The 25,338-nt window shown below is 37.0% G+C and overlaps 1 protein-coding gene across 1 annotated transcript in view; it reads right to left on the minus strand.

Moving 5' to 3' along the window:
• Window positions 1–9,596: 9,596 nt before the first annotated feature.
• LOC116478771 (zinc finger protein 431-like) overlaps window positions 9,597–25,338 on the minus strand; it is a 46,299-nt gene continuing 30,557 nt past the window's right edge. Inside the window, 2 exon segments of the mRNA XM_058424609.1 lie at window positions 9,597–13,823; window positions 13,825–15,175. Of these exon segments, the coding sequence (XP_058280592.1) occupies window positions 13,736–13,823; window positions 13,825–15,175 (1,439 nt within the window). The 3' untranslated portion in view covers window positions 9,597–13,735.

A 25,338-nucleotide genomic window follows, 5' to 3' on the forward strand; every position in this document is an offset into this window, starting at 1 on the left:
AGTCCTTTAAGAATTAACTGCCTGTTTTTCTGTGGCTAGTGATCCTTATCTCTCCTCCTTTCCCAAGCATTGTGAAGACCCTGTTTCCCTAGCTGTGCAGCTGCAAGGTCACTAGACAGATAAACTCAAGTTGCAAAACATGTTTCTCCTTGAAAAGTAAGAAATGATGTAATGCATGTCTCAATTGAATAACTGTCTTTGTTTATTGCTTCTGTAGTATGCTTCTCCATGCACAGATCTCCCCCCGCCCCACAAAATGCTTAAAAGGTAACTTAACTCTGTTTAGGGCTCAGTCCATCGGATGTTAATCTGACTGGGCCAGTGCACCTAAATAATTAATAAATATCCTCCTGTACCCCATCAGTCTCTCTGAATCCTTACAAATCCTGCTACACTTTATTCTCCTTTTAAATAACTGTTCCTCTAAGAGTAACTTATATTCTAGCTATTTATACAATAAATGAGGTTTGCCTGTTTTTGAACTTTAAATAAATGGATTAATACAGTAAATTCTCATTTTTGGCTAGCGTATTCTGCTCAACATTGTTTGTGAGATAGATCTCTGTTGCTGCCTGTAGTTGTGCTTTGCTTTGAAAGTTGTGAATATTGAAAGTTGTGCTTTCTATACTCATTGATCTACAATGTTCCATTATATAAATACACTACATTTTCTTTATTCCACTTTTTATGAACATTTTGGTGATTTTCCAGATTGGTCAGTGCTTCTATAAACAGTCTTGTGCATTTTTAAAAGAAAAATTTGTGTAACTATGTAGATATTTAACCACAAATATAACTAAAGTGTATTTGTATCTTCAGTTTGTATAGGCACTGGGGAGCCCTCTTCCAGGATATAGTACCAACTTACCTATGCCACCAGCATTATATGAAGAATTATTTATTCTCAAATTGTCTTTATTTTTCAAACCTTACAATGTAAACTCTGTGAAGACCAAGACCTTTAATTTCATTCACCACTATATTTGCAATTTTAAAATAAATAAATAAATTTAGTTTGACTTTGAAGCATTTATTTTCTTAAAAATAACTGTGGTAAAATTGGTCAATTTTTCTCTGAATATAATTTTCTTTTACACAACTCTGTTTTTTTACACAGATAATTTTTCTGCCAAAAATTTATTCTTTTTTTGATCATTCTCGGTCAGGGTTATTTCTCCCCAGTAGAGACTGTAACCAAGCAGGTGCAATTTCAGCACCTTTCTGTTGCTGTTTTTGAGACACAGTCTTGCTCTGTCACCCAGGCTAAAGTGCAGTGGCGCAATCTTGGCTCATTGCAGCTTCTGTCCTCTGGGTTCCAGTGATTCTCCTGCCTCAGCCTTCTGGGTAGCGAGGATTACAGGCACAAACCACCATACCTGGCTTTTTTTTTTTTTTTTTGTATTTTTAGTAGAGACTGGGTTTCGCCATGTTGGCCAGGCTGATCTGGAACTCCTGACCTCAGGTGATCCACCTGCCTTGGTCTCCCAAAGTGCTGGGATTACAGGCATTAGCCACCGTGCCAGGCCTCAGCACAGTCTCAAAGAAGGCCTCGGCTGGCCAGGTAAGCTCTAAGCAATTGTAAATAACTACCTTGTAAAGATGTACAATTTTTATCTTGTATTTATTTGCCATAAATATTTATTAAGTTGTAATTTTCACAACATTCCATTTTTATTCTGATATCTACAACTGTATCTACATAACGCCAATTCCAGTATTTTAATAAACCGAAGAAACGTATATATAGCCTTGCAAAAAATATAAGCCTGACATATTTATATCTGTATAAGATTTGTAGAATTAATTTCCTAAAGTTCAAGGAAGTACACACACACACACACACATTAAATTCAAATCAAATAGATTTATAGTTTGTCAAATTGAATGCTATATAAAATTTATAACCAGATACACAAAATATAAATCAAATCATGAATACACTGATGATAATATCTACCACAACTTACAAATATGATTTCCAGTTAAAAAGAAAAAAATAATTGCTTTGCTGGATTTTCAGTGTGTGCTAATCACCATCACCATTAAAAAAGATCAATTTAATTACAGATGATCCAAAGATGTATCACACATCTAAATATTAAATTTTACACTGCAATAAAATATTTAAATCTGCAAGAAGACACTAGAACATATGGTCAATAATACCATGAGCTGCCACAGGTTTTTAATAGATAATGCAAATGACAATCGACTCTATGCCACCACAAGAGAAAAACTGGTACTGGTGAATCTCATACATATCAAGGAAGAAAAAAATGCAGAACTCAATATGCAAAAAAGATTGTTTATACCAGGTATATGCATCATAATCATGGTTGTCTGATACATTAAGTGTTCTGTATTAGAGTTTGCAAAATATACATAATTCTATTGCTAATAAGTAATTAGCCAAAGCCCAACTATTCAATCGGCCATAAAGAAAAATTTTTTAGAAAATTATGTATCTTTTAAAAAAGTTGGAAGTGAAACTGTTGACCACTTCGGAGCCTTAGAAGTTCCTTTTAATGGTAGTTAGATGGCAAGAGCTGGCATTTTGGTTACATCAGCCAATTCAAAACTCACAGAAGTTACCAGGTATCAAATTTTAAGGCAGATTTTATTCATTAAAAGCATCTTAAGAAGCAGCAGAAATTTCAGAAATGAAGCAATTCAGCATTTCTACTAATAATAATTTGTATTAAGCATGTCGTTAGATTCTGTGTTGGCCATTTGACATCTGCCATTCTTAACTGCTCCATAAACCTGCTGAATCACAGGGCCACAGGAGCAATCACAGTTCTTTACATGCTTTTTGTCAGGCAGCTCTTATGAGCCTACAAATGTTATTTCCAACTGCTGACACCAACATTCATTATTTTACTTTATATTCAATAGGAAAAAGCCCCACGTTTTTGCTTCCAATCACCACGTTCATAAAGAATAGTCCCACTCCCCTGATAACTCTGCTTTCTCACCCTTGCATAAGACCGCCTTTGTGATGCCCCCCAGGGCCTGCCTTACCTCTTGTTTCTGGTGGGAGTGTATTAAACACCTTTTAATGGCATTCACCTTTCTTTTGTGAATTAAAATCCTGGCAAAATTCGAGAAATCATGTTGCTGTGCTTTGTTACCAGAAATAATATGGGGTTGGGCCAGGCACGGTGGGTCGCACCTGTAATCCCAGCACTTTGGGAGGCCAGGAGTTTGAGACCAGCCTGGCCAACACAGCAAAACTCTATCTCTACTAAAAATAAAAAATTAGCCAGGTGTGGTGGTGGGCGCCTGTAATCCCAGCTACTTGGGAGGCTGAGGTAGGAGAGACTCACTTGAACCCAGGAGGTGGAGGTTACAGTGAGCCAAGATCACACCACTGCACTCCAGCCTAGGCCACAGAGCAACACTGTCTCAAAAAAAAAAAAAAGTAATCGACCTTTTGATAAAAAAACAAACTTATTTTGTAGGCTGCTCTAGGCGGCATAGACATTTTATATTCATTCTTCAAATCCATGAGCATAGAACGCTTTTTTAATTGTCTCTGATTACTTTCAGTAATGTTTTGTAGTTCTTGTAGAGATATTTTACCTCCCTGGTTTAATGTATTTCTAAGTATATTATTTTTTGTTTATGGCTATTGTAAAGAAAACTGTTCTTGATTTTGTTCTCAGCTTGAATGTTATTGGTATAAGGCAATGCTATTCATTTGTGTATATCAATTTTGTATCCTGAGACTTTGCTGAAGTCATTTTTAACCTTAGAAGTCTTTTGGTAAAATCCTTAAAGTTTTCTAGGTAGAGAATTATATCATGAGTGAAGGTAATTTCACTTCCTCTTTTCCTATTTGGATGCCATTTATTTTTTCATTTTGTTAGATTTATCTAGCACTTCCAGAACTATGTTAAATAGGATGGTTTAGAGTGGATAGTCTTTTTTCTAATGAGAAATGCATGCCCGTTTTGACTGTTCAGTATGATGTTAGCTGAGGATTTGCCATAGATGGCTCTTATTATTGTGAGGTATGTTTCATCATTGCTTAGTTTGAGAATATTTTCATAAATGAATATTGGATTTCCTTGAATGCTTTTTCTGCATCTATTGTGTTAATCATATAAATTTCTGCTTTTAATTGTATGGTGAAACACACTTATTGACTTGTATATGATGAAACATCCTTGCACATGTGATATAAAGTTCACGAGTGTGGCAAAATAACTTTTTGATTTGCCTGTGAACTCAGCTTGCTATTATTTCACGGAGGATTTTTGTTTCAATGTTCACCCAAAATATTGGCCTGTAGTTTTGTTGTTGTTGTCTTCACTAGACTTCAGTATCAAAATGATACAGATTTTTGTTTTATTAATTTATTTTGAGATGGAGTTTCACTCATTGCCTAGGCTGGAGTGCAATGGCGCGATCTCGGCTCACTGCAACCTCCACCTCCCGGGTTCAAGCGATTTTCCTGCCTCAGCCTCCCGAGTAGCTGGGATTACAGACATGTGCCACCACGCCTGGTTAACTTTGTATTTTTAGTAGAGATGGGGTTTCACCACGTTGGGCGGGCTGGTCTCGAACTCCTGACCTCAGGTGACCCGCCCACCTCGGCCTTCCAAAGTGCTGGGATTACAGGCGTGAGCCACCTCGTGCAGTGATACAGATTTTATATAATGAGTTAGGGTGGAATTCCACCTGGATGTTTTGGAATACATTCAGTAGAAGTAATACCAGCTCATCTCTGTATGTGTGTTAAAATTTGGCTGTGATTTGATATAATCCAGGGCTCCTTATGGTTGGTAGGTTTTTTTTAATTTTTAATTCAATTTCGTTATATATTTTATACATTTTTGCCCTGTTCAAGAGTTCTGTTCCTTCCTGGTTTAATCCTGGAAAGTTGTATGTTTCCAGGAGTTTATTTATTTTCTCCAAATTTTCTATTTTGCAGGCATAGAGATGTCCATAGTAGTCTCTGACTTTTTTGTATGTATGTAGCATTAGTTGTGATTTCACATCTCTAAAACTTAAATATATGCAGAGTGCAAAGAGAAAAAAATGGATGCACAATAGAAGTTTGACAGAAATTTGACATTCCCTTATGATAAATCTCTGAAAAAATTAGGTATAGAACAAATGCACTTCAGCCAACAAATGCCACATATAACCAAAAAACTGCTAACAACATACTAAACAGGGATATGTTGCAAGCTTTTACTCTAAGAGCTAGAACAAGACAAGGATGCCCACTCTAGTCAGTCTTACTAAATGTGGTACTAAATATCCAAGACAAAGAAATTAGAGAATAAAATCAAAGGCATCTAGATTGAAGAAAAGGAAGTTAAATTAATCCTGTATAATTTTCTTTTATCCCTGTACATAATCTGAAGTATAAAAAAGCCTAAGACTTTAGTAAATCTTAAAAATTATAAACAAGCAAAGTGCAGTGACTCCTGCCTGTAATTCCAGCACTTTGGGAGGCCGAGGTGGGTGGATCACAAGGTCAGGAGTTCAAGACCAGCCTGGCCAACGTAGGGAAACCCCATCTCTATAAAAACAAAAAAATTAGCCGGGTGTAGTGGGAGGCGTCTGTAGTTTCAGCTACTTAGGAGGCTGAGGCAGGAGAATCGCTTCAGTCAGGGAGGCAGAGGTTGCAGTGAGCCAAGATCGTGTCACTGTACTCGAGCCTGGGTGACAGACCGAGACTCCATCTCAAAATAAATAAATAAATAAACAAAATTTATTAAACTTTCAAAATACAAAAGCACCATCAAAAAGTCATAGCATTTCTCTACATTAATAACTATTCCAAAATGAAATTCAAAAACAATTACATCTACAATAACTATAGTTTGAAATAAATTTAACCAAAAAGTTGAAACGCCTTACGTTTAATACATAAATGGACTATTACTCATGAACTGACATTAATAAATATTTGTATTACACAAAATGATCTACAGGTATAATGCAACCTCTATCAAAATACCAGTGATATATTTCATAGAAAAGTTTTGAAAGTATATCTAAAATTCATATGGTATCACAAAAGACCCTGAATAGCCAAAGCAATCAAGACAAAAGAAGTGACTAACTTTGAAATACACTACATAGCTATGGTAACCAACAGTATGGTACTTGAATAAAAACAGAGACATAGGTCAATGGAGCAGAAGAAAAAAAGAGCAGAAATATATCCATGTATTTACAGTTGATTTTAAATACAGGTGACTTTAAAGAGAAAGAACAGAATCTTCAATAAATGATGTCAGGAAAACTTTATATCCACATGCAGAGATAAAAATTGAGACCCTCATATCACACCATATGTAAAAATAAACTCAAAATAAATTAGTACTTAAATGTAAGGCCTGACACTCAGAAACTACTACTGCCAAAAAATAGAGCAAAAGCCCTATAACATTGTTCTGGGCAGCAAAATTTTTTTTTTTTTTTTTGAGACAGAGTTTCATTCTGTTGCCAAGGCTGGAGTGCAGTGGCATGACCTTGGCTCACTACAACCTCTGCCTCTGGGTTCAAGCCATCCTCCTGCCTCAGCCTCCTGAGTAGCTGAGATTATAGACACGCGTGATCACGCCCGGCTAATATTTGTATTTTTAGTAGAGACGGGATTTCACCATGTTGGTCAGGCTGGTCTCGAACTTCTGACCTCGTGATCCACCTGCCTCGGCCTCCCAAAGTGCTGGGATTACAGGTGTGAGCCACTGCGCCTGGCCGCAAGTTTTTTGATTTAACCTAAATATCCCAGGACACAAAAGGAAGAATAAGTCAGATCACTTCAAATTAAAAAGCTCCTGGACAAAATCTGATACAATCAACAGAATGTGACAACTAAAACATGGGAGAAACAATTGGCAAATTATACATGTGACAAGAGGTTAATATAAAAAATATATTTAAAAATGACAACAAAAAATAATTATTAAAAACAAGGAAACAGGCCGGGCGCGGTGGTTCATGCCTGTAATCTCAGCACTTTGGGAGGCTGAGGTGGGCACCAGAGGTCAGAAGTTCGAGACTAGCCTGACCAACATAGAAAAACCCCGTCTCTACTAAAAATACAAAATTAGCTGGGCGCAGTGGCATTTGCCTGTAATCCCAGCTACTTGGGAGGCTGAGGCAGGAGAGTCACTTAATCCGGGAGACAAGGGTTGCAGTGAGCCGAGATTGTGCCATTGCATTCCAGCCTGGGCAACGAGAACAAAACTCCATCTCAAAAAGGAAAAAAAAAAAAAAAGGAAATAGCTGAAATAAATATTTTTCAAGAAAAGTCATACATATGGCCAATGGATATATTTTAAAATGCTCAGTGTTAACTATTATCACAAAAAGACAAGCCAAAAAAAATTCCCTATATCAACTCATTCCTGTTAGAATGACTCTTATTAAAAGTGTTGGTAAAGATGTGAAGAAAAGGGAATCCTTGCACACTGTTGGTGTGAACGTAAATGAGGATAGCCATTACGAAAAACAAAATACAGATTTATCAAAAACACTACCATGTAATACAGCAATTGCACTACTGGGTATATATCCAAAACAAAATAAGAATGAAGAAACATTTGTACTTCTGTTGTTTGCAGCACTTGTTTCACAATAGCCAAAATATAGAATAAACAGTTCAACATCTAATGAGTAAATGAAGACAATGTGGTTGATATACATAATGGAATACTATTTATTATTTAAATGAGAAAATTGCCTTATTTTTCCTCTTGAGACGGAGTCTCACTCTGTTGCCCAGGGTGGAGTGCAGTGGCACGATCTCAGTTCACTGTAACCTCTGCATCCGTGGTTCAAGGGATTCTCATGCCTCAGCCTCCGGAGTAGCTGAGATTACAGGCGTGCCCCACCACACCCAGCTGAGGTGTTGTTTTTGTATTTTTAGTAGAGATGGGGTTTTTCCATGTTGCCCAGGCTGGTCTCAAACTCCTGGGCTCAAGCAATCCACTGTCCTTGGCCTCCCAGAGCTGGGATTACAGGTGTGAGCCACCACTCCTGGCCTTAAAAAAAAAAAAACCATTATTCTAAATCACATGGATGAAGCTGGAGGACATTATATTAGTTGGGATAAGCAAGGCACAGAAAGATTAATATCTCATAATTTCACTTACACATGGATTCCAAAACACTTAATCCCATTGATGTAGAGAGTAAAATGGTGACCATCAGATGCAAGTTATTTATAAGAAATGGAGGGCTGGAAACATGTTTGTGAAATAATACATAATTATAGTCGAATGGAAGAAATAAGTTCAAGAGATTTATTGTACAACATGGTGACTATAGTTCATAATAATGAATTTGGATTTTTGAAAAATGACAGTGTCATGTGGTCTCAAAACAAAAATGTTCACTACATGAGGTAAAGATTTTTTGTTTTTTTTGATAGTCTCACTCTGTCCCCCAGTCTGGAGTGCAGTGGTGCAATCTCGGCTCACTGCAACAACCACCTCCCAGATTTGAGCCATTTTCCTGCCTCAGCCTCCCGGGTAGCTGGATTACAGGCATGTATCACCACACGCTGCTTATTTTGTATTTTTAGTAGATAGGGTTTCCCCATGGTCGCCAAGGCTAGTCCCAAACTCCTGACCTCATGTGATCTGCCTGCCTCAGCCTCCCAAATTGCTGGGATTACAAGCATGAGCCACCACGTCCGAACAATGTGAGATAAATTATTAATTACCTAGAAATAATAATTTAACTATATACTTCAAAATATTATGTTCTACGGAAAAAGTACAGATTTTATCTGTCACATTAAAATATAAAACATTATAGAAGAATAACAATGTGTCAAATACTGTCTGTGTCTTTGTGATAATCTTGGTTAAATAGTATCAAAAATATATAGTTTGGGGGCTATTATTGTCATTTAATTTTTTAGTCATAACCATAGAAACTTCTGATATTTAACAGCATGGTTTGGACCCAGCACATTGCATGGGAGGAGCCAACGTACTTTAGGATTTTTACTTTAAGCTTGGGGCACCTGGAGTTTCTGGTACTGATGGTAATGGTATGAAAGACACGCAAAGAGCAGGTGTTACTTATGGTCGGTCCCATGACTGGCCACTCTGTGAACACAGTAAACTAGTTTGCATGCAAAGTAACAGAAATGTTTTAATCCAAAAGCTGTCATGATCTCCAAATGTTTTTCTCTGCTACAGTTTGGTGACTCAAAATAAAAACTGTAGACTAAACTTCTCCCACTAAAAAAAATATAAAAAATGAGTGAAAAATTTCTCCAAATTGTAAAATCAATACAGAAAAGATATTTTTCTAAATTTTAAATCCACTGAAGTCATTTCATTATTTTGTGACCTTTAACACTCACACTTAAAAATAAAAGATTCTGCATGGAAATGTAAGTTGTGCTGTAAGTATATCATAGAAAATTAAATTTAAAATTGTTTACTTACCATTAACTCTCTTAAAAATTTAATTTCTATATTTTCAAGCAAGTTTTATATTTGCCATACTTTGTATAAGAATCTAGTAAGATTTTTCTTTTAAAAACAAAGCCGACTAATTTAATTATCTTACCTGTGGACAGTATTGCATCTTTTATCTTTTTTTTTTTTTTTTTTTTTTGACAGAGTTTCGCTCTTGTGGCCCAGGCTGAAGTGCAGTGGCCCAATCTCGGCTCACCACAACCTCTACCTCCCAGGTTCAAGCAATTCTGCTCCCTCAGCCTTCTGAGTAGCTGAGATTACAGGCGTGCATCACCACGCATGGCTAAATTTGTATTTTTAGTAGACACAGGGTTTCACCATGTTGGTCAGGCTGGTCTTGAACTCCTGACCTCAAGTGATCCACCCGTCTCCGCCTACCTAAGTGCTGGGATTACAGGCATGAGCCACACCTGGCTGCCTTTTATCTTAACTGTTCTGAAAGTTATACTGATAAGCAAACTCTCCAGTTAAAACCAATTTTTGTGTGCATTAAAAGTACCAACTTCCTCATCAAAATCTACAAAGTACCATGTGAAATGAAATGGCATGAAGACAACAGTAAGAAAACTGTAGCTATAACTCAGAAAAAGAAGGGCTTTGATGCATACATAGTTGGAAAGTGCATAAGAAAACAAATCTGAAGAGAAGTAGAAAATAAAATAATTTCTTTTTTTTTTTCCAGATGGAGTTTCCCTCTTGTCGCCCAGACTGGAGTGCAATGGCACAATCTCGCCACACTGTAACCTCCCCCTCTCATGTTCAAGCGATTCTCCTGCCTGTCTCCCGAGTAACTGGGATTACAGGCATGTGCCACCATGCCTGGCTAATTTTATATTTTTTAGTAGGGATGGAGTTTCTCCATGTTGGTCACCTGGTCTCAAACTCCCGACCTCAAGTGATTCGCCCACCTTGGCCTCCCAAAGTGCTGGGATTACAGGCGTGAGCCACCACGCCTGGTATTTTTTTTTTTTGATGTGGAGTCTCGCTCTGTCACCCAGGCTGTAGTGCAATGGCATGATCTCAGCTTACTCCAATCTTCACCTCCTGGGTTCAAGCAATTCTCCTGCCTCAGCCTCCCGAGTGGGATTACAGGCAACCACCACCATGCCTGGCTATTTTTGTAGTTTTAGTAGAGACTGGGTTTCACCATATTCATCAGGCTGGTCTCAAACTCCTGACCTCAGGTGATTCATCTGCCTCGGCCAGAATTTCTCTTTAAATTCAGCAAGATTCAGTTTTACAGTCTGGAAAAAAAATGCCCTCTCCATATGAAGAATCAATCTTCACCACTGATATTTTTCTTCTTTGACTTGAAGTTACAAACTAACTTCAGCAGGAATATGTATGAATTATTATGGATATTCTATTACACAGTGAGAACTGTAATATATGTTTGCTACATTTATATATAAAAACATCCTCATGACTTATGAAGCCTCCCTACTACTTAGCTGAACAAATTGACTCAATAAATTACTTATGTCAATTATAAAAAGTGAAAGGAACAATCACTAAAGAAAACCTATATATTGTTCTCTTAAAAGAACAAAATGGAGTGCTCCAACTAAATAAAATGTAACTTAACACACTACTTTTGGAATTACATCTAAAAATTATTTTGTGTGCACTAAATTTCATAAAAATTCTTATAATCGCAGACCAGCTCACATAATGAATACTTCCTAAACGATAAAACAGAAAAATATGTAAGAAACAAAAAACGTATGGGTCTAGCATGAGTACCAGGCAAGTATATACAGAGCATTTGCTTGGGAAGATTCAGAACTCTAAGTCATAGACTGTACAGTAATAAATTCAATACGAACTAAAAAGTATACATTTGCTTTCAGCATGTTTTAGGTTTTTAGTTTTATACTAGTCACCATATTAAAATGATTTTTGTTCCCATATTTCTTTCCTTCTGAAAAAATGTACAAACTCATACACACACATACTTAACTCCATAATTTTCTTACACCTAAGATTTGTCTTTAGACTAACATGTATTTAACTCTATGTGAATCAAAACTAAAAGTCTGTATGTTTGCAGGCAGACAGGCCACATGTTCAAAGAAAAATATATAGAAAATTTGAAAAAATATTTTACTTTTTGGGATGGAGTCTCACTCTGTTGCCCAGGCTGGAGTGCAGTGGGGTGATCTTGGCTCATTGCAACCTCCACCTCCCAGGTTCAAGCGATTCTCCTGCCTCAGCCTCCTGAGTAGCTGGGATTACAGGGACATGCCACCACACCTGACTAATTTTTGTATTTTTAGTAGAGACAGGATTTCTCCATATTGGCCATGCTGGTCTCGAACTCCTGACCTCAAGATCCACTCCCTCGCTCAGCCTGTCAAAGTGCTGGGATTACAGACGTGAGCCACCACACCTGGCATGAGAAAATATTAAGAATTTAGAAATGAATTTCATTTATACTCATATATAATTTTTGTTATGACCATAAAAATAACACTGTGGTAAATACAAATTTAATTGTACATTTAAAAATTTTTTTTTAAAGTGTAGAATTGGATTGTTTGTAAAACAAAGGAGAAATGCTACAGATGATGGATGCCTCACTTAACCCTGTTATTATATATTGTATTCCTCTATTAAAATATGCTATAGGCTGGGCATGGTGGCTCAAGCCTGTAATCCCAGCACTTTGGGAGGCCGAGGCGGGTGGATCACATGAGGTCAGGAGTTCAAGGCCAGCTTGGCCAACACGGTGAAACCCCATCTCTACCAAAAATACAAAAATTAGCTGGGCGTGGTGGCGGGCACCTGTTATCCCAGCTACTTGGGATGCTGAGGCAGGAGAGTGCTTGAAACCAAAAGGCAGAGGTTGTAGTGAGCCGAGATCGTGCCAATGCACTCCAGCGTGGGCAAAAGAGTGAAACTCAGTCTCAAAAAACAAATAAAAGACTCTCTCTTATCTTTGATGCAGCAATAATTAATCCCATGCTTTCACATGTGAATCCAATAGGAATGAAGAAACAATAGGAAATAATTTCAGAGTTGAATGATGACATTATTCAATTTTCAAAAAATCTGTAATATTTTTCAAGAAATAAAGTATACTTTGAATGTAATTATAACTCTGCAAAAAACCTTCTGATCCTCTTAAAGTTCTATACAAATAACTTTTCTACCAACTTTAGTTGTAGATTTTCTATACTCAGCACTCTGATTTAGTATACCTGAAGTGTCAGTACCTTATATATTTCTACCACAAATTCTCTGATATTTGCATAGACTTAATTATGGATTAAATATTTTACTTTTACTGCATCTGGAAAAAATATATTCTAGTATAACTGTTGATTTCTAAGCTGTAGTTTTTGAAAAATTGTTTTTCCAAATTATATTTGCACAATTTTTCAATACAAATTCCCTGATGTTGAACAAAGTTTGATCAACTGCTTCAGTTTTCCCAGATAAAGGCACTACAATCCTCTTTATATTTGTAATGTTCAACTTCAAAATAAATACTCTTCACTAAAAAAGCTTATATTTTCTGAAAGATCTTTTGACAGTAATTGCACTTATAATGCTTTTATTAAGCATGAACTCTCCAGTGTTGAGTAAAATGTGAGCAGATAATAATGGCTTTTTCACAGTCTTTATATTTGTATAATTTATCTCAAGTATAAATGCTTTCCTAGCAATAAAGTGTGACCATTAAAAGTTTTGCCATATTGTTCACACATGTAGGCGTTTTCTCCAGTATGAATTATCTTACCTACAATCAAGTGTGACAATCATTTAAAGGCTTTATCTCATTCTTCAGATTTCTAGGATTTCTCACCAGAATAATTACTTTTATGGGTAGAAAAGTTTGAAGCGTTGTCAAAAGTAGTCACATCTTTCTGATTTGTAGAGTTTCTCTCCAGTATAAATTATCTTATGTCTGTTAAGAATTGAGGGCTTGTTAAAGGCTTTGCCATGTTTTTCACACTTGTAGGGTTTTTGTACAGTATAAATTTTTTTTGAGACAGAGTCTCACTCTGTTGCCAAACGGGAGTACAGTGGTGCCATCTTGGCTCACTGCAACCTCCACCTCCCAGGTTCAAGTGATTATCCTGCCTAAGCCTCCCAAGTAGATGGGAATACAGGCACGTGCCACCACACCCAGATAATTTTTGTATTTTTAGTAGAGGCAGGATTTCATCATGTTGGCCAGGATGGTCTCGATCTCTTGACCTTGTGATCCGCCCGCCTCAGCCTCCCAAAATGCTGGGATTACAGCATAAACCACTGCACCTGGCCAATATTTAATGCTTAGTAAGAGCTGTGGACTGCTTAAAGGCTTTCCCACATTGTTGACATTTGTAGAGTTTCTCTCCAGTATGAATTATTTTGTTTAATAAGGTTTGAGGACTGGTTAAATGTATTGTCACATTCGTCACAGTTGTAGGGTTTCTGTCTAGTATGAATTTTCCTATGTTTAGTAAGAGTTGAGGATTGGTTAAAGGCTTTACCACATTCTTCACATTTGTAAGATTTCTCTCCTGTATGAATTATCTTATGTTTAGTAAGATTTGAAGATCGGTTAAAAGCTTTGCCACATTCTTCACATTTGTAGGGTTTCTCTCCAGTGTGAATTCTCTTATGTGTAGTAAGGATTGATGATTGGCTAAAAGCTTTGCCACATTCTTCACATTTGTAAGGTTTCTCTCCAGTATGAATTATCTTATGTGCAGTGAGTTGTGGGGACCGGTTAAAAGCTTTGCCACATTCTTCACATTTGTAGGGTTTCTCTCCAGTATGAATCATCTTATGTGTAGTAAGGTTTGAGGACTCATTAAAAGCTTTGCCACACACTTCACATTTGTAGGGTTTCTCTCCAGTATGAATTCTTTTATGTTTAGTAAGGGTTGAGGACCAATTAAAGCCTTTGCCACATTCTTCACATTTGTAAGATTTTTCTCCAGTATGAATTATCTTATGTTTAGTAAGGTATGAGAATCGGTTAAAAGCTTTGTCACATTCCTCACATTTGTAGGGTTTCTCTCCAGCATGAATGAACTTATGTGTAGTAAGGGTTGAAGACTGGTTAAAAGCTTTGCCACATTCTTCACATTTGTAGGGTTTCTCTCCAGTATGAATTATCTTATGTGTAGTAAGGTGTGAGGACCGGTTGAAGGCTTTGCCACATTCTTCACATCTGTATGGTTTCTCCCCAGTATGAATTATCTTATGTGTAGTAAGGGTTGAGGACTGCTTAAAAGCTTTGCCACATTCTTCACATTTGAAGGGTTTCTCTCCAGTATGAATTCTCTTGTGTCTAGAAAGGGTTGAGAACCATTTAAAAGCTTTGCCACATTCTTCACATTGGTAAGAATTCTCTCTAATATGAATTCTTTTATGTTGACTTAGGTGTAAAAGCATGCAAAATGATTTGCCACATTTTTTACATTTGAAAGGTTTCTTTCCAGTATGTCTTGTCTTATGTCTATTTGCATTTAAAAATTTATGAAAGACTTTTGCATATTTATCACATGTAAATATTTTGCTCTGGGTAGTTGTCAAACACTGGTTTAGTTCATTATAACCTTCTTTGTGCACCTTATACTCATCTACACTTGCGGAGCCTTTTCTTAACTGTAAATTCTCATGTTCACATTTTCCATATCTTCTCAGTATTACTTGTTGAAAAGAATCTTTTATGTCTTGCTCTGGCCAAAGGTCTTTGGTAAAATAAGAGCACATAGCTGAAAGAAATAAAAACAACAAATTATTCAACTTACTAGACTCTGATAAACACACTTTACAAATCTAACCTATATTATACAAACTACATAAGCAAGATGCCATAATAAAATACCACAGGCCCTAAATCCTTCATAGACATATAAATGTAATAAAAATATACTGACCAAAATACATTTGAGGACAACTTATAAATAAGTGTGTAAAGTTCCCCAGGTGAGTACACAGGAATGCAAAGACACTGAAGAAAAAGAAAAGTCTGTTACCTTTGCCCAACACAGTTCTTCCTACTCAACAATATAGCATGGTGCCTTTCAAAGTAAATTGCTAACTTTTGGTTTCTTTTTTAATAAACAAATAAAACACTGGCACATACATCTATATTACTTGCTTCTAGGGGCCTTTCCAGAAACTGGTCTCCCATAACATAAAGTGCTAAAAGAAATGGTGGTATATTTTGGAATTACAGTTTAGTTCTGCTGAGACCAAAGCTAAATGTTACAGCAACAGAGAGACTACAGTACCACAGACAGGGAACAGATATAGCAAATGATTGCTGATTAAGATGAAACAGAAACTCCTTTAACTAAAAAATAAACACAAAATTTTAGACAAGACACATTCAAAGAACATGTTTGAGAGTCTCATAGGATCTCAAATCAAGATAATTGTTTTCAGACTATGCCAGGACAAAGCTACATTATAAACAATGTGACAGGTAGCTATATTTAATGTCCAAATATTAATCAAAGATTACAATGAATACAAAATCGGGCAAAATCGTTCCACCAAAATTATAAGATTTTCAGAAAGAAACCATAAAAAAGATGTACACATTCATTTTAAAAATTGAAAATAAATTGAATACTCAATGAGTAAAATAAGGACACAGAGAACTATAGAAAATCAGAAAAAATGAGGACAAAAATATTTAAAATATCCAAAAAACAGAAATTATAAAGGAAAATATAACTAAAAATTTCTGAAAGAAAAAATGTCAAAATGAAGAAGCTCAACAAACACACTAGGATACACACAAAGATATTTATAACAAACACATATATAAGCACAATTTCGAAAGTCACAGACAAGAAGAGAATGGAGCTGTAAGATAAAAATAACATGTCATTTACAAGCATAGTCTTATGAGATAGCCAGTAAACTGTCAACAAAAACCTTGCAGGCCAGAAGGCAACTGTGTGATATAGTCAAAGTCCTGAAAAAAATAGCTATCAAGTGAGAATAATACCATCAGCATATCTGTCCTGCCAAGTAAAAAGAAAAAAAACCTTCAAAAATAACCAAATACTGAAAAAGCACATTGGCTTTTCATATGCCTTACATATAAAAGGTGCTGAAAACCATTGCTGCTATTGAAAATAACATGATTCAACAAAACAATACATCATATAAAATACATTATTCTCTGGGAAAAAAATGCACATACACAAAAATGGAATTTCTTAGCATTATAATAATAGTGCAAAAAATATTAATTATTCTCTAAAATTTGACAGGTACAAGAATAGAAATCATTATAAACATTTGTTAGTGAATATACAACATAAAATATACAATTAGCGACATCAATGACAAATTTGAAGGCTGATATAATGAGAAAAATTTTTTGAATGCAACTGAAGTTCTTTTTTTTTTTTTTTCTTTTGATATGGAGTCTCACTCTGTTACCAGGCTGGATGGTGCAATCTTAGCTCACAGCAACCTCCGCCTCCTGGGTTCAAATGATTCTCTTGCCTCAGCCTCCTGAGTAGCTGGGATTACAGGTGTGCACCACCATGCCCAGCTAATTTTTGTATTTTTAGTAGAGATAGGGTTTCACCATATTGGCCAGGATGGTCTCGATCTCTTGACCTTGTGATCCGCCCACCTCGGCCTCCCAAAGTGCTGGGAATATAGGTGTGAGCCACCACACTCGGCCTGAAGTTCATTTTTTACCAGATTAAAATACATTGTTGTATCTTTTAGAAATTTTATATAACCCCCAAGGTAACCCCAAGAATATATTTGTATATGTACACAAAACAAATGAGAAAGAAATAAAAGCATATCAAGGTAAGTATAACAAAGACACAAAGACAGAAAAAGAGAAAATGAGGAACAAAGATACAAGAAGCAAATAAAACAATTAATAAAATAACAATAGTAAGTCTGCATAAGTGGAGAAAAATAAAATTCTTTTCAGACAAGCAAATGCTGAGGGAACACATCACCACCAGGCCTGCCTTGCTAGAGCTCCTGAAAGAAGCACTAAGGTTAAGAAGAAAAAAACATTATCAGCCATTGCAAAAACACACTGAAGTACAAAGATCAATTATGCTATAAAACAACTACATTGACAACTCTGCAAAATAAGCAGCTAGCACCACTTGGACAGAATCAAAATCACACATAAAAATATTAACCTTAAATGTAATAGGCTGAATACCTCAATTGAAAGACACAGAAGGGCAAGCTGGATACAGAGTCATGATACAGTTTGGGACCAGCCTGACCAACATAGTGAAACCCCATCTCTACTAAAAATACAAAAAATTAGCTGGGTGTGGTGGCGGGCACCTGTAATCCCAGCTACTCAAAATCCCACAACTACAATGAAACTGAACAACCTACTTCGGAATGAATTTCCTGAATGAACAACTTGCTCCTCTTTATTTCTGGGTAAATAATACAACTAAATCAGAAATCAAAAAATTATTTGAAACCAATGAGAATGAAGAGATAATGTAGCCGGGCATGGTCGCTCACACCTGTAATCCCAGCACTTTGGGAGGCTGAGGCGGACAGATCACCTGAGGTCGGGAGTTGGAGACAAGCCTGATCAATATGGTGAAACCTCGTCTCTACTAAAAATACAAAAATTAGCCTTGCTTGGTGGCCGGCACCTGTAGTCCCAGCTACATGGAAGGCCAAGGCAGAAGAATTGCTTGAACCTGGGAGGCGGAGGTTGCAGTGAGCCGAGATCACACCACTACACTCCAGCCTGGGAGTCACAGCGAGACTCCATCTCAAAAAAAAAAAAAAAAAGAGAGAGAGACAATGTACCAGAATCTCTGGAACACAGCTAAAGCAGTGTTAAGAGGGAAATTATAGCACTAAGTACACACATCAAAAAGCTAGAAAGATCTTAAATGGACACCCTAACATCATAACTAAAAGAACAAGAAAACCAGGAGCAAACAAAACTTCAAGCTAGCAGAAGACAAGAAATAACCAGATTCAGAGTGGAAGTGAACGACATAAAGACCCCAAAAACCCTTCAAAAAACTCAGTGAATTTTGACAAAATTAATAAAATAGACTGCTAGCTAGACTAACAAAAAAAGAGAGAAAAATGCAATAAACAATAAAAAATGATAAAGGGGCTATCATCACTGACTCCACAGAAATAAAAACAATGTTTGGAAAATACTATAAACACCTCTGTGCACATAAACTGGAAAATCCAGAAGAGATGGATAAATTCCTGGACACATCCATCCTTTCAAGACTGAACCAGGAAGAAGTTGCATCCCTGCATAGACCAATAACAAGTTCTGAAACTGAGGTGGTAACAAATAGCCTACCAACAAAAAAAGTCCAAGATCAGAGAAATTTATAGCTGAATTCTGCCAGAGGCACAAAGAGGATCTGGTACCATTTCTTCTGAAACTATTCCAAATGATGGAAAAGAAGGGGCCTCTCCTTAACTCATTCTATGAGGCCAGCATCATCCTGATATCAAGACCTGGCAGAGATATAACAAAATAAAACAACAACACACACACACACACCTTCAAGCCAATATTCCTGATAAACATCAATGCAAAAATTCTCGATAAAATGCTGGCAAACTGAATCCAGAGCACGTCAAAAAGCTTTATTCCCGGGATGCAAGGCTGGTTCAACATACAAAAATCGATGTAATTCAAGTCAGCTTTATTCCCGGGATGGAAGGCTGGTTCAACATACAAAAATCAATGTAATTCATCACATAAACAGATCTAAAGACAAAAACTACATGATTATCTCAAAAATGCAGAAAAGGCCTTCAATCAAATTCAACATACCTTCATGTTAAAAATTCTCAATAAACAAGGTATTCATGAAACATACATCAAAATAATAAGATCTATGACAAACCCATAGCCAATATAAAAGGGCAAAAGCTGGAAGCATTCCCCTTGAAAACTGGCACTAGACAAGGATGCCCTCTCCCACCACTCCTATTTAACATACTATTGGAAGTTCTGGCCAGGGAAACCAGGCAAGAGAAATAAATAAGTGATATTCAAATAGGAAGTCAAACTGTCTCTGTTTGTAGATGACATGATCCTAGATCTAGAAAGCCCCATTTTCTCAGCCCAAAAGCTTCTTCATCTAATAAGCAACTTCAGCAAAGTCTCAGGATACGAAATCAATGTGCCAAAATCACAAGCATTTCAATACACCAACAATAAACAAACAGAGAGCCAAATCATGAATAAACTCCCATTCATAACTGCTACAAAGAGAATAAAGTACCAAGGAATACAGCTAACAAGGGAAGTGAAGGACCTCTTCAAGGAGAACTACAAACTGCTGCACAAGAAAATCAGAGAGGACACAAACAAATAAAAAAGATAGAAAGAATATTGTAAAAATGGCCATACTGCTCAAAGTAATTTATAGATTCCATGCTATTCTGACTAAACTACCACTAACATTCTTCACAGAATTAGAAAAAAAAAAAATTAAAACTCATATGAAAACCCAAAAGACCCCATCTAGCCAAGATAATTCTTTTTGTTTTTTTGAGACAGAGTCTCACTCTGTCACCCAGGCAGGAGTGCAATGGCATGATCTCAGCTCACTGCAACCTCCACCTCCTGGGTTCAAGCGATTCTCCTGCCTCAGCCTCCCAAGTAGCTGGGATTACAGGAATGTGCCACCACATCCAGCTAATTTTGTATTTTTAGTAGAGAGAGGGTTTCCCTATGTTGGCCAGGCTTTTGTCGAACTCCTGACCTCAAGTGATCCACCCGCCTCGGCCTCCCAAAATGCTGAGATTACAGGCGTGAGCCACTGCACCTGGCTTAGTCAAGAGAATTCTAAGCAAAAAGAACAAAGCTGGAGGCATCATGATATCCAACTTCAAACTATACTACAAAGCTGTAGTAACCAAAGCTGCCTGGTACTGTTATAAAAACATACATATAGACCATTGGAATAGAATAGAGAACTCAGAAATAAGACTGCATATCTACAACCATCTGATCTTTGAAAACCCTGACAAAAACAGGCAATGGAAAAGGATTCCCTTTTAATAAATGGTGCTGGGAGAACTGGCTAGCCATATGCAGAAAATTGAAATTGGACCCCTTTCTTATGCCTATACAAAAATTAACTCAAGATGAATTAAAGACTTAAATGTGAAACCCAAAACTACAAGAACCCCTGAAGAAAATCTAGGCAGTACCATTCAGGACATAGGCATGGGCAAAGATTTCATGATGAAAACGTCAAAAGCAATTGCAACAAAAGCAAACATTGACAAATGGGATATAATTAAACTAAAGAGCTACTGCATAGCAAAAGAAATTATCACCAGGTGTGGTGGCTCACGCCTGTAATCACAGCGCTTTGGGAGGCCGAGGGGGGTAGATGAGGATGGGGTCAGGAGTTCAAGACGAGCCTGGCCAAGATGGTGAAGCCCCATGTCTACTAAAAATACAAAAATTAGCCGGGCATGGTGGCAGGCACCTGTCATCCCAGCTACTCTGGAAGCTGAGGCAGAGAATTGCTTGAACCCAGGAGGTGGAGGTTGCAGTGAGCCAAGACCGTGCCACTGCACTCCAGCCTGGGTGACAGAGCAGGACTCTGTCTGAAAAAGAAAAAAATAAAATTAAAATAAAATAAAATAAAATAAAATAAAATAAATTATCATCAGAGTGAACAGAGAATCTACAGAACGGGAGAACATTTTTGTAATCTGTCCATCTGACTAAGGTTAATATCCAGAGTCTACAAAGAACTTAAAACAAATTTACAAGAATTAAACAACCCCATTAAAAAGTGAACAAAGGCCAGGCACAGTGGCTCGCAGCTATAATCCCAGCACTTTGGGAGGCCAAGGCGGGAGGATCACCTGAGATTCGGAGTTTGAGACCAGCCCTGACCAACATGGAGAAACCCCACCTCTACTAAAATACAAAAAATTAGCCAGGCATGGTGGCACATGCCTGTAATGCCAGCTACTCAGGAGGCTGAGGCAGAAGAATTGCTTGATCCTGGGAGGTGGAGGTGGCAGTGAGCTGAGTTTGCGCCATTGAATTCCAGCCTGGGCAACAGGAGCAAAACTCAGTCTCAAAAAAAAAAAAAAAAATGTGAGCAAAGAACAAGACGAAACACTTCTCAAAAGAAGACATTTATGTGGAGCTCAACATCAGTGATCATTAAAGAAATGGAAATCAAAACCACAATGAGGTACCATCTCACACCAGTCAGAAAGGTGATTATTAAAAAATCAAGAAACAACAGATGGTGGGGAGGCTATGGAGAAACAGAAATACTGTTTTGGTGGGAATGTAAATTAGTTCAACCATTGTGAAAGCCAGTATGGTGATTCTTCAAAGACCTAGAACCACATATACTATTAGACCCAACAATCCCATTACTGGGTGTATACCCAAAGGAATATAAATCATTCTATTATGAAGATACATGGATGTGTATCTTCATTGCAGCACAATTCACAATAGCAAAGACATGGCATCAACCCAAATGCCCATCTATGACAGACTGGATAAATAAAATGTGGTACATATGCACCATAGACTACTATGCAGCCATAAAAAGGAACAAGATTATGTACTTTGCAAAGACAGAGATGAAGCTGGAAGCCATTATTTTCAGCAAACTAACGCAAGAACAGAAAACCAAACACCACATGTTCTCACTTATAAGTGGGAGTTGAACAATAAGAACACATGGACATATGGAGGGAAACAACACACACTGGGGTCTGTCACAGGGAGGGAGAGGATCAGGATAAATAGCTAATGCATGCAGGGCTTAACACCGAGGTGAGGGGTTAACAGATGCAGCAAACCACCACGGCACACATTTACTTATGTAACAAACCTGCACATCCTGCACATGTATCCTGGAACATAAAATTAAATTTAATTAAACTTAAAGAACAACAATAAAACTGGTAATAGTAACGTTATATCTTTAAGCAGTCATTTTAAAAATAAGTTAAATTACTTAATAAAAATAATGTAATCTCAGAACTTTGGGAGGCCGAGGGAGCTGATCACTTTAACTCAGGAGTTTGAGACCAACCTAGACAACAGGGCAAAAAACTGTCTCTACAGAAAAAGGTACAAAAAACTATCTCAGTTTGGGATGGCAAACATTTGCAACCCAGTTACTCAAGAAACTGAAATGAGATCATCTGAGTTTGGGAGGTTGAGGTTGCAGTGAGTCGTGATCATGCCACTGCAAACCAGCCTGGATGACAGAGTGAGACTTCATCTCAAAAATAAATACATTGGCCAGGCGCGGTGGCTCATGCCTGTAATCCCAGCACTTTGGGAGGCCGAGGCGGGCAGATCATGAGGTCAGATTGGGACCAGCCTGACCAACATGGTGAAACCCCGTCTCTACTAAAAATACAAAAATTAGCCACCACGCCTGTACTCCAAGCTACTTGGGAGGCTGAGGAAGGAATATCACTTGAATCCAGGAGGTGCAGGTTGCAGTGAGCAGAGATTGATGCCATTGCTCTCCAGCCTGGTTGACAGAGCGAGATGCCATCTCAAAAAAATACAAATAAAAATAAAAATACATACATAAATACACACATACATACATTTATAAAAAGAAAGAGAAATAAGATGCCTTAGTAGCTTAAGTTAAAAAGTACACAATTTGCTGTCTATAAGAGAGGCATTTTAGCATTGAGTCAAACAGGTTGAAAGTAACAGAATTGAAAAAAATCTATATTCCGTGCAAATAGTAACCACAATTGGGTGAGGTGGTAATAATTATATTGTATATAATATGCTTGTATATAATAGCATAGGACATATGCTTGTATATAACAGCATAGGACAAACACGATATTATATAATGGTCAAATGAGTCAATTTACCAGGAATCTGTAACTATCATATCTATTTATATGTATATGTATATATGACATAAGGGCTCCAAAATATATAAAGCAAACTTTGACAAAGGTGAAGGAAGAAATACATAGCAACATAATTGTGGAGATCAAGACATCATTTGCAATAATAAATAGAAAATTCAGATAAACTATCAATAAGAAAACAGAAAACAGGCATTATAGACTGTATTAACTAGTTTGCATATAGAGGAATACCTGAGTGTGTAACTTATAAAGAAAGGAAGTTTATTCGGCTCACAGTTCAGCAGACTGTACAAGAAGGATGTAACAACATCTGCTTCAGGTGAGGGTCTCAGGAAACTTACAATCATGGTGGAAGACAAAGAGTAACTTTGGCACCTGTAATCCCAGCTACTCAGGAGGCTGAGGCAGGAGAATCGCTTGAACCCAGGAGGCAGAGGTTGCAGTGAGCCGAGATTGCGCCATTGCACTCCAGCCTGGGTGAGAGAGTGAGACTCCCCCCCCCCAAAAAAAAAGAAAACAAAGAAAGAAAAAATAATTGAACTAAATTTTCATCAAAAAAGATACTCAAATGGGAAAAACCATTTGAAAACAAAAGCAAAATTAATGATTTGTAGAGAAACTCATAAAAATAAAAATGAGGCCAGGCGTGGTGGCTCATGCATGTAATCCCAGCACCTTGGCAGGTCGAAGTGGATGGATCACCTGAGGTCAGGAGTTCAAGACCAGCCTGGCCAACATTGTGAAAGCCCCATCTCTACTGAAAATATAAAAATTAGCCTGGCATGGTGGTGGGCACCTGTAACCTCAGCTACTCAGGAGGCTGAGGCAGGAGAATTTACGGAACCCAGGAGGCTGAGGTTGCAGTGAGCCATCGTGTCATTGCCTGGGTGACAACAGCAGGCCTGGATGACAACAGCAAGACTCCATCTCAAAAAATAAAAAATAATAAATAAATAAAATCTCATTACAATGGCCACCATACTGTATGTTTAAAAATATACTACATGTTTTTTAAAACACAAAATCTGTTGATGATACAATGAAAATAAAGCCTATGTTGATTGTTGTAGAAAAGAAGGAAGCAGCCATTATTTAAAAATGTTATAAATGCTTGTTAAATAATTAACAATGGAATTATCAAATACAGCAATCCCACTCTTACGAAGCTATATCCAACACAGGACCTAGAAGACATATTTGAACATCCATGTTTATTGTACCCATACTCACAAAAGCCAAAAGGCAGAAGCAACCCAGGTGTCTCTTAATTTATAAACACATCAAAAATGTAACATATACATTCAATGAAATATCACAGAACTCAAAGATCAAATGTTTTCATAATTAAATCAAATATTATCAAAGAAATCTTGTCACATTTTAAGATAAACTTTGAAAATATGTCATTTGAAATAAGCCAGAAACAAAATGATGAATACTATATGATTCTATTTATGAGATAGCTTAAGTAGTCACACTCATAAAAACAGAAAGTGGAAGGGTGTTTGTCAAGCGCTGGGGAGAGGGTAAAATGGGATCTTGTTACTTAAACGGATATTGGGTTTTAGTTTCACAACATGTAAAATTTCCAGAAGTCTTTTGCATAACAATGTGAATATATTTAACATCCCTGAAATGTATAGCTTCTTTTTAAGACAGGGTCCACTTTGTCACCCAAGCTAAAATGCAGTGGCACAATTATGTCTCACTTCAGCCTCAAACTCCTAGGCTCAAGTAATCCTCCCTAAATCTCCCATATAGCGGGGTCCACAGGTGCACAACACTATGCATAGATATTTTTAAAAATTTTTTAGAGAGGAAATCTCCATATGTTGCCCAGGCTAGTCTCCAACTTTGGGGCTCAAATGATACTCCTGTGTTGGCTTCCCAAAATCCAGGGATTACAAACGTGAGCCACCACCATGTCTGGCCCTGAAATGTGCACTTAAACAGATTTAAGATGCTAAATTTTATGTTATGTGTTTTTATTGTTTTTTCTTCTCTTTTTTTTTTTTTTTTTTTTTTTTTT

The sequence above is a fragment of the Hylobates moloch genome, unplaced genomic scaffold (genome assembly GCF_009828535.3).
Source record: "Hylobates moloch isolate HMO894 unplaced genomic scaffold, HMol_V3 SCAFFOLD_12, whole genome shotgun sequence".
Lineage (NCBI taxonomy): Eukaryota > Metazoa > Chordata > Mammalia > Primates > Hylobatidae > Hylobates > Hylobates moloch.